Source organism: Cydia strobilella, chromosome 11 (assembly GCF_947568885.1).
Source record: "Cydia strobilella chromosome 11, ilCydStro3.1, whole genome shotgun sequence".
NCBI lineage: Eukaryota > Metazoa > Arthropoda > Insecta > Lepidoptera > Tortricidae > Cydia > Cydia strobilella.
Window position 1 is genome coordinate 8,549,895 of NC_086051.1, and position 11,185 is coordinate 8,561,079.

Genomic DNA, 11,185 nt, shown 5'->3' on the forward strand with positions numbered 1-11,185 from the left:
GGGATTGGGGAACACCTAAATAACTCGGCTATTAGTTAGTAGGTTACCTAGCGACTTCTTTATTGATTAAATTTACCAGAGAAGAAAACTGCCCGTAAACAACAGTATTACGTAACTATGGATAAACCAGAGAAGACTGAAATCCAATATGAATACACCAAAAAAAGAAGAGATTTCGGGAGACAATGCCTATTCGAAGACTACGGACCGGAAGTGCTCATCAATGTACCAAATAATCCGGCGCATTACAAGAATTACATATTGCGGAATCCAGTGCATGTAGCTATACAAAATACCAGCAGCATGTCCGAGCATTGGGTTAATTCTGTAAGGTAGGTTAGCTAGAAACAGACTGTTCTTACTTATCCAGCTAGGTTAGAGATGGCTTGGGCTTAAACTAGATTGAGTGCCATGCCAGGAGTGTCATGACTCATGAATTTAGTACGTTAGTTAAGATATGTTTTTAAATTCTAGAGCCGAATACACGAGTTCCGGCATAAATCACATAGAAGGCGGTTGGCCAAAAGACATAAATATGAATGATCCAGAGGCAACGCAACGGTACCGTCGCAAGATCGAGAAAGACGATGCGTACATACACGCCGTTATGCATTTGGGGCATGTGAGTTAAATATACGAACAACGCTGAAACATTTCAATCTATAATATTCATAAATCGGCAACATTTACTAGAACTGAAACGACAGACAGTAGATCTCCTGTAAGATCACTTGATTGGACCACCCAGCTGTATATACGAGTTATTTTATTACCTACATCGATCTTATCGCCGAACACTGCTATCTGCTAAAAAGGACAGGGAAAAACGTAGGTACACCTCTATCTTTTCTGCCCCTCTCAGCAGTGTCCTGATGTGGTCCTGATAAATGTTAGATTTACTCGTAATAACCCCTTAATTGACAGGCTCTTTTAACCAGTAATGTAGAGGTATTTTTTGGCCTTTAAACTGCTCGTCAATGATTAAGTCATATGGTTACTATACAGAGCATGGAACACAATATCCTTCAGAATCACGCAATCGACATGTACCAGACATATTATTCCGAACTCGCTTCGATTCCACCAGTCGAACGAAGCAGTTGCCATACAGTGAACGTGTACAGAGAGCCAGGGACCAGAAGGCCCGTGCGATCACTGTCGTGGCAGGCGGATGGGGGGGCTCGACTGGCGACTGCGTATGCCGATATAGATATAATGAGGAATAGTCGAGCTCCGCAGGTCTCTTATATTTGGGATATAGGTAAGAACACCTCGAAGTATACGTATCTTGTTTCCCGAAAATTTGTTTGGTTAAGTATTCGTGATTTCTTTTATATACGCATAGCTAATTAAAACAAAATACTTGATGGTAGGTAGGTACTTAGGTAGGACTAAGAATGAAGTTCAATTCGACTTGCTTTAAAGACAGCTAGCGACATATTTAATTTTATTGGTTATGAATCTAGTAAAGCTGAAGCTGCTGAAGTGGAAATTCTTTAGTACCTAATAGAATATTTAAACTAAAATATATTTACCTATGCTTTACATTTTCTAGAAAATGCCAATGCGCCGGAGCTCACGATAAAACCCACGCAACCACTTCTTGATTTGCAGTACAATCCACGAGACCAAAATATACTTGTTGGAGGGATGTTGAATGGCCAGGTACAAGTCTACCGGTAGTAGCCGGTATTACCTACAATTTACAAATAAAACCATAGGTATGACCAAAGAGAATAGACAGTAGACATAGCCCTCTATACTATCTATTCTCTTTGGTTTATTGCCATAGTAAATTTTGTAGTCACAGTAAATTTACTGCCATCTATCGACAACGGATTAAAACTAAAAATAAAAATGTATAAAGATATCAAAAATGTATACTAGAGAACTGTGACTCTCACCCATGTTCTTCCACTGCTTTGTGTTGTTAAATATCAAACGGTCTCGCTAACGCCATCTACCCGAGTATAGGCCAAAGGTCACAAAGGTGTGGCACCATCTATTCCGAGTATAACTTTTTCTTGATATTCCGAGGCACGTTTTTTCTTAGACTTTACTCATCTTATACGGAGTTACATTGTATATCTTTGGTATGAACTATTCGATGTTTTAGGTGGGTTGGTGGGACATGCGTAAAGGAGGCGAAGCAGCAGGTGTGTGTCCTCCTCACGTGGCCCACCGGGATCTCGTCAGAAACGTTTTATTTATCAACTCCAAGACGGGCGCTGAATTTTTCTCGTCCGGCCCTGATGGCGTTGTAAAATGGTACGTACATGTATGGACGTTTCGCTTGACGTAAGTAAGTTTTGGGGAAATGTTAGATAGAGCAGGATATGTTGAATAAGTTTGAGCCTATCGCTCGGCATATCATATCTAAACGTGGCTTAGAAAAGCTATAGGTAGCTATTAAATTAAATTAAATTAAATTAAATATATCTTTATTTCAGACCCACAAGTCCATATATGGTTAGTTACATTAACTTAAAAGCTATGTTAGTTACCTACACTAATTATTTTTAATTACATTTTTTTTTTATATACACCTAGGTCACTTGATATAGGTCAAAGTAGACCTAACCTGCTCCATCCAGTGCCACATTATGGGGCAGCTAAATCTGTTAGCAATCACCTTCAGAATGCTGTTTCGACTTTCCCTTACGCGACCCATTAGCGACGTGATTTTTTTACGCATGATTGCGTGAAAATCGTCCGTGTGCGCTTGGGCGAACATTCCAGATGCACTGCACCACTTTGGAAGTCTCAGCAGCATTCTGAAAGCGTTGTTGTATTGAATGCGAAGGGCGTTGTAGGCTCGTTTCGTGTACCGAACCCAAAGACCGCTAGAGTAAAAAGACTGGCTATATGCTTTGAATAGTGTTATTTTAACTTCCACGGAACATCTAGCGAATCTTCGAGCCAGCATATTACTCCTCACCGACAACGCCCTTCGCTCCCTCTCGATATCACTATCATCACACAGATCATTTGTTATAATGTGGCCCAAGTATTTGAAACGTTCCACCACTCTAAGTACAACTCCGCCAAGCGATACTGGAGGGATAAAATATGGCTTTATTTTACCCGCCTTAAAAACCATCACTTCACTCTTGGCGGCGTTGTATACGAGTCCATGTGCGGCGGCGTACTTCTCGCACAGGGCCACTAACTGTCTAAGAGCCCCGATAGACGGACTTAGCAGCACCATGTCATCTGCGTAGCTTATATTGTTAACACAAGTGTTTTCAATATAGCATCCTGCATGCATGCTGCTAAGTTCGTCTATCAGGTCGTTCATATACAAGTTGAACAGTTTCGGAGACGTGAGCCCCCCCTGCCTGACACCACATTCAAGCCTATACTCAACGGACAGTGACTTGGCCCACCTGACCTGGTTTGTTTGATTTTGGTACCAAAACTTTAGCAAGTCTGTACAGTCGTCCGGAATACCTGCCTCCTTCATTTTCTTCCAAAGCATGTTATAATCAACCCTGTCAAATGCCTTGGAGAGGTCGAGGAAGCATGCATAAATTGGTGTTTTCCTGTCCGTGTAGTACCCGACAGTATGCTTGAGGCACATAATGGCACTTTCCGTAGATAACCCAGTTCTGAACCCAAACTGGGTGTCATGGATGCTTAGGTACTTATCGAATGTCGAGTTCAGCATACTGTCGAGCACCTTCGCGGCAGTGGTGGCAAGGGAGATTGGCCGGTAGTTCCCCGTGTCCGACAGGTCACCAGTCTTGTTTTTAACGATGGGGACCACAGTTGTCTTCATAAGAGCTGCAGGTAAGTATGAATGGCCTATGCATAAATTGAGGAACATAGAGAGCACCCTCGGCAGATGACTGCCCGCATACTTAAAGTGTTCAATACTAAGGCCATCATGCCCAGGCGACTTTCCTCTTTGCATTCTTTTAATCACGTCTGCAACCATTTTAGATGTGAAAAATGTCTTCCTGGGCCTGTCAATGGCCCCAGCATCACCCACGTCAGTCGCAAATGACGATGTATCCCTCAGCACGGACTTTACCGTAAAATGCTGCCGGAATAGTTCCGCGATGTCTCCATGTTCACTCTTATCGCCAACACTCACAGGCAGCCCAGACGTCACATTCATACGTTTGGTTAGCTTCCAGAAGTCACTAAATTTACCGCCGCTATGAGCAAGAGCGAGCTTGTCCATGGCCAACTGATCCTGCCGGTCTTGGCACCACTTCAATTTAGCCTTGAACTTTTTTCTGCTGTTGTTCATTTGCTCATATAAGTGACCTTGACGCGGTTTCCCTGCATTCTTCCAAAGCATGAAGTGGAGTCTGGCTTCCCTGTGAGGACCTGCAACGAACTTATTCCAACCAGCGATATATCCGCCCTTCCTTTTGCTATAGTGATATAAAAATTTTGGGGAAAAAACTCAAGTAACGTAGTCAGATATGCTCAACTTTCCTCGATAGTAAGAAAGTTGAGCGTGAGGTATAACTGGTGTAAGGCATGTTGAAGTTGAGTACTTAGGTATACGGTTAAGAATTTGTCAAATATAATTACACCGTGTTGGCTTCAGTACTATGGGACATTAAATTCTTGCTGTTTGGCAGGTGGGACACACGGAACATGAGTGAACCAACAGATTCAATGATTATAGATCTAGTCAAGCTTCCAACTGACACACAAAGCTTTGAAAATTCTTTAGGAATATCCGCATTGGAATATGAACCGACAATACCTACCAGGTGGGTTCGTAGATAAATGTAAAGATTGCCTGGTTCTAATTAGAACTTTACACAATTAAATACATTTCAGATTCATGGTTGGAACTGAAACTGGAGCAGTAATAGGTGGAAATCGTAAAGGCAAAAACCCTCTGGAGAAATTGCCAACCAAAGTAAGTCAATATAGGCACCTAACTTCAGGGAATATAAATTTGATATGCGTTTTATAATGAAGAACTTTTGTGTTATCTGGTTTCAATCATGTCGTTTCAGTATGAAGCCCACCTTGGTCCCGTTTACGCTCTGCAGCGAAACCCAACATTTCTGAAAAACTTTCTGACGGTTGGCGACTGGACAGCTCGAGTATGGAGCGAGGACTGTAGGGAGTCCTCTATACTTTGGACCTATTCGCATCGTACGAAGCTTACGGATGGTGCTTGGAATCCTATTAGGTAACTTGGGTATGATTTGACCGAACTGGGATAACATTTTAATGTGAGATCATTATTTTAATTTTGTCAAAATTGTGCTTGGAACAGCCTGTTTTTGATAGACCGCGGGCCAGGAACAGATTTCCATGACCAATCGCCTCCCGGGCGAAAACTCGTATAGTGGTTAACGGCTATGTATGATGAACCCTCGAGAACTTCAGCTGCCGCTCCGTTGGTGGCTTGAGGAATGGCAGCAAATAGTCTATAAAAAAAATTTAGTCATCGCCTCCCGCTTGATACTTTGTCAGATGATAGTTTAGATGCTATTGTGAGTAAACAAAATTCAGCCGATTGTATCGCTGTGGAAAGACCGTCAGCTGGTCACATGAACCACGTGAGTTCACACACACACACTGGTCACATGGTGAGTTCCGTGCTGTGTGGCGCTACAAGTGTTAGGTGACCCAAACCCAAACACACCACTGTGCCCGCCTACAACGATAGCGCAAGACCTCCCCCAACCGGTTTTCTCGGCGAGCGCGCAGCGAGCGACGCGGCGTACTGCCGCTGCCGCGCGCCGAGTCGCTCGCTGCGCGCGGCAGCGGCAGTACGCAATACACGGTCGTCGTGAACGCTGCTCGCACTATTAGTGCTTGAGAAAGGAGACCTAGGCTCTCCGAAACATGTCGCGCGAGTGACTAAAACAAGTGAGTCTAAACCGTAAAATGATTTAATGGTCACATGAACATGTAAAAAAGAAAATTCTTTTCAGTCATCGGCGTCATCGCCTCCCGTTTGATACTTTGTCAGATGATAGTTATATCTCTAGATGCTATTGTTAAAAAAACAAATCGTCAGCCGGTCGTTTCGCGGTGGAAAGACCGTGTTACGCGTTTCGGTAGCTACCATTCCTCAACCCACCAACGGAGCGGCAGCTGACTAGTGATGTGCCGCCGTGAAATTACGCACTTACCGTAATTCTCATTAGTGAAAATTACCGTAAATTACCGAGAAATTACGGTAACTTACCCATGAAGTATATTAAATTAAGATTGAATTTTGCTTACAAGTTTTGTAATTTTAAAATATTTAAATGTATTTAACGTTATTGTTATTAAGTGTAGTAATGTTATCTGACACGTGGTTGATTGGTATAATCTATAGTCTTATTTCTCCTTATCTTAGTCCCAGCTCTATCTGGGCTTTCTTGTACGGCGGAGCCAAAGCGCTTTATCCTGGGGTATAGGGGTAAGGTTCTGAGGTTTCAATGCTTTCATCTCCCTCTTGACATTGAACGACCATGTGTCGGGAGGTCTTCGTCTTTCCAGGAATGTTGTGAGGATATTGTATTGTAGTAGCACAGGCAGGTTTTCGTAACTTAACGACGGACGCCTATTTTTCGTGACGGGGGGAGGCCCCCCCCCCCTGTCCTGCTACCCCAACCCCTCAAGTGGAAGGGCAACCTGCTGGATCCTGGAAGAGCGACTTCTTGAGTCTTTCATTGATGCCAGGTATGGTCTGTCGGCCTCCAGCCTGGTTTAGCCAGTGTGCTGTCGTGGTTTGTACGTTCCAGCAGCAGTGAGCGTACATTGTTAAAAGGCATCGGGAGAATCGATTCCTGGTCATTCGTCTCCGCACCTGATCCTTGCCTGGAAAGCTCGTCCGCACCGTCGGTACCCCAGGATCCACTATGTCCCTCGATCCATTAAAGGGTGAGCTTTTTATTATGAAATACAGGTATGCCATATGGAGGTCTTCATTAGTCGTTCATGGCATTCATGTATGAGTTTTAATGTAATATAGGGCCATTAAGAGTGCTCTTCTGTCGGATAGTATGTGGATGGAGGATCCTACTACCTTCCTTGCAGGGATGGTAGCCGCCAATTTGCTGATGCCCAAGCACTCAGCTTGGAATACTGAGTTATGAGCTCCTAGCGGAGTGGTAATGGACGTTCGGGTCTTGTGAGAAGGTTCCAGAGCCCGACCTACTGTCTGTTTTGGACCCATCAGTGAAGATTCTGAGCTATTATATTATTATTTCCTCTTTAGGGTATTTCTATTAGGGTATTAAGTCCTCCGTGATTGTCCTCATATAATTGTATTTTGTACATTTTGTAGAAGGTATAATTTGTTTATGAATCCGATCCGTGCCTGCTCTGAGCATTGGAAAGTCATCGTAAACCTTTTCCAGGCATATTGTGTGCCGAGCTCCCAGGTTAGACCATATGTGGAGGTCGTTGAGATTTCGCAACCTTGCCGCTGAGGGGGTGGCCTCTTGCTGTATGTGTAGGTGAAGCGGTGGAAGATTTAGCATGACCTTCATGGCTGCAGTCTGTGCGGACCTCGTGTTTGTAGGGATGTTTAAGACGAATTTAACTGGCAAACTATCATCTCGTTTCATTATGTGGCCGGACCATCTAAGCCTTCTTATAGTTAGTCAGTAATAGGGACCACTCTGAAAGATCCTCTCATGTGCTCATTGCGCTATCGAAACGAGTAACAGGACAAACGAGTAGAAAAGTCGAGCGCTGAGAATGCAGGATCTTGAGGGCGGGCCATCAGGAACCATTTTAATCCGCTAGTACCCAAACTGTACAAAAAATGCAGTTTTCACGTGTTATAAACACGAGATGTAAAGTAATAAAATATCTTAAAACACACTTAAGCCAAGCCATTAATGGCTTAGTAAGCCATTGCAAATCTAACTTTACCTTAAATCAATCATCAATGCTTGCTTACATATGGTATGACTTATTGAAATATTGATGTTTGTTTTTTTATTACACTATTATTATTATTTTTGTCTTATTTTAAAACACTTATAGTGATAAAGAATAATTTTATTCATTATGAGATGGATTTTATACAATTAGGCTGGCAGAAATAATAAAGAACTCACTTTATTTTTCGTTAGGCAAGCACCTACTTTCATTAAAAACACTTTAAATCGCACATCGAATGAAACTTATTAAAATAATTTAATATTATGGTGCATTTCATCTCTAACATCTAATTATATCATTGATTAAAGTAAAAATTTCTCTTAGAAATTTATTTATATTATATTATATTTATAATTTACGGTAATTTTGGTAATAAACTAGTTCCTGTAGACAGTTTTTTTTGCAAATTTCAGTACAGATTGTATTACCTAAATAAAAATCAATTCTGTAAAAAAAAGTTTAAAAAAATTAAAACTTAGACAACTTTCTCGATAATTACCCGTACGGAGAACGTTACCGCGTAATTTACCCGACGATTCTCTTTGTTCTCGTAATTTACGGTAACGGCACATCACTACAGCTGACGTTCACGAGGGTTCATCATACATAGCCGTTAACCGCTATACGAGTTGTCGCCCGGGAGGCGATGACTGAGGAAATTTCTGCGCCTGGCTCGCGGTCCATGACGGGCGATTTAATATTTAAATTAATGACTTCGATAAGCTAAAATTTATCAAAATTAATGTGGTCTACAGATTTTCGCTTATGCTAGTTACGCAATGGGATGGATGCTTATCGTGCTGGGACCTGTTGCGAAGAAGGAGCGCTCCAATAGTCACAGCTCAACTATGTGATGAACCTTTACTGAGGTTACGGCCGCATGAAGCGGTAGGTCTAATAGACTAACAGCTAGCTAGAGATAGAGGAAAATGCCTATAGCCTAAAATATAACTAGCCTCGTGCCAACCTATATGCAAAATTGTTGTCAATACAATTAAGCCAGTTCTACTCCCAACTAATAGCTGGTTTGGTAGTGAACGAGTTGACATCATGACATGACACCTTGCATTTTGTGACTATACGCTGAAACTTGGCACAGTTGATTCTTAGCTGGTCTTGAGTAGACGTTCAAGGACGATCATGCATTGAGATCATCCTGACCCACGCCAACCACGCTTAATATAATTTTTATCTCCCATGTATCAACAGATTTATGTAATAAACTATATATATTGTTAAATGAAATAAGTGTAGCTGTAAGACTATTTTTGTGTCGAGGTTACTGTTATACTTAAAAAAAAAAGTTAACTATAAAAAAATAGGATTTTTAGTATTTTCTACTTTATTGTTTTTTTTTTGTTAGAGAGTGCATTGTTTTTGTTCAAAAAATAGATTCTTCATCCGTATATTATACGAAAATGATATGTCACATTCACATGTCCTAATACGAATATTAGGAATAGTTTTAGAGAAATGTTGCTTCAATTGAAGCGCGGCAGCGTCGAACTCCCCACCCACTAAATGTGCCGTGGCTCTTGATGGCACCCGGTCTGAATCCACTCAAAACCAGCTAAGAATCAACTGTGCCAAGTTTCAGCGCATAGTCACAAAGTGCAGGGTTCCCATACAACTATAAGGAAGCTTATAATAACACTGGTTGATTGCTAGTTGGGCTTAAAATTAAAGAGTTTTTTCAGTAGATTCTGTAGGGTGAGATGGCTTCATTCTTTTGTTTGTACGTAAACAAAAAAGAATGGATCACAAAAGGGTATTTGACTACTAGTCAAATCAGTTTCTTTTTTCGAACTGTCAAAACGATTTGCTACTATGGAATTTATATGAAACACTAGCATGTGACGTCACGATCAAATTACCTACTCTTTATAGTTTTATACGGGTTTTAAAATAGAAATTGTGTTTAAAAATAACTGCTGTCTACGTTTCTCTATTAATCTTCTGGTGCTTTATTTCTTGCATGGTGTAAAATAATTTGTTTTAAATACAGTCAAATACCCTAATGTGTACTTATCCTAAACACATTTCAGGGTCTCCTAGTGGCGTGTGGAAGTAGCAAAGGAACAGTATATCTGGCAGAACTGTCACAAAACCTGGGAACAGCTGACAAGAACGACAAACAGCTACTAACTTCTGTAAGTTAGACATTGTGTCATGATAATATCACACATGAAGTCATGTACGAACATCGACGCAGTTAAATGAAAGTTTCTACACCTTATTACTTCCACATAAGGTCTACTACTGGCCAATTTGTAAATTTTTGGATTGTCAGCGTTGCAAGTACCATGACTAACAAATTCTTCGCTCAAAAGTGAACTATTTTTCAGATTTTGGAACGAGAAAACAAACGTGAGCGAATACTGGAAGCACGAATGAGAGAGTTGAGACTGCGGATGCGTCAAGACCGCGATGGTGGACCGCAGGCCACGGAGGCCGACCATACCGCCAACGACAGGGACCTAGAGGAAGCTACGGCGGAGTATATGCAAACCGTCAGCGAATTACAAGCCCAGCAACAAAAGACGCAATGAATAATTACGTTTTTGTAATCATACATTAAGTTCGTTTTTCTCGATCTATTTGTTTGTAGAAGATGGGACCAGCGATTGACAATAAACATGGATGACTAGCTTCAAAGAAAATATCAGCTTATAAAAGGCTACAAAATTAGAATACGCATGCTCACCAGCGGACCAATTGCAGTCAAAGTTTAGGTATGGGTTTTCTTTGACCAAGATTATGATTGGTCAATTTCACCGACCGGAAATACTATTTGTCTATTTTAAAATTACTCGCTCTAATTGGCCGTAACCATGCTGTAACACTGTCACTTGAAAATACATGACAATGAAAACTGTCTTTTAGTAGACGGTTTCATGCAATATAGAACATGTTTTATATGCAATATTTTTGTACGATAATTTATTATTTTATTTTTAAGTGAATAATGGGATAGATAATTTATTGATGGCTATGTACGTCTGTCGCACGTTTTTAATAGTTATTTACAATACAAGCGCGATATTGAATGAAACGAGTGGCGAATTTTAAAACACGACCTAAGAGTGTTTTAAATCGATACGAGTTGCGAATTACCTTTTCCCACGTGTATCGTACAACATTTTACAGTACATATGGCCCATTAAATTTTCGACATAGTTACGTAATGTGCTTGTTATAGCACAGGGTATGTATCGTAATGGAGCACCAGATGTACTGTAAATAACGTAAACGTTTTTATAAATTTTGACCTCAGATTCATAATAAAAGTCCTCTTTGATCCTCAGACATCGATTTTCATCTT

At 41.0% G+C, this 11,185-nt stretch overlaps 1 protein-coding gene across 1 annotated transcript; it reads left to right on the forward strand.

Moving 5' to 3' along the window:
• Positions 1-83: 83 nt before the first annotated feature.
• Positions 84-10,463, forward strand: LOC134745478 (dynein intermediate chain 3, ciliary). The gene is made up of 11 exons (XM_063679518.1): positions 84-332; positions 475-622; positions 1,006-1,261; positions 1,556-1,665; positions 2,117-2,268; positions 4,596-4,730; positions 4,801-4,882; positions 4,983-5,161; positions 8,619-8,751; positions 9,909-10,013; positions 10,209-10,463. Exons 1-11 carry the CDS (start codon positions 118-120, stop codon positions 10,410-10,412), a joined length of 1,719 nt encoding a protein of 572 aa, XP_063535588.1. The 5' UTR covers positions 84-117; the 3' UTR covers positions 10,413-10,463.
• The last annotated feature ends 722 nt before the right edge of the window (positions 10,464-11,185 follow it).

Excerpts from the sequence above, each read along its gene's own strand:
- LOC134745478 (XM_063679518.1), top strand. The coding sequence starts at position 118 with ATGGATAAACCAGAGAAGACTGAAATCCAATATGAATACACCAAAAAA. Across the intron at positions 1,262-1,555 it reads CTCTTATATTTGGGATATAG|AAAATGCCAATGCGCCGGAG; the intron begins GTAAGAACACCT and ends TACATTTTCTAG. Across the intron at positions 4,731-4,800 it reads GAACCGACAATACCTACCAG|ATTCATGGTTGGAACTGAAA; the intron begins GTGGGTTCGTAG and ends AATACATTTCAG.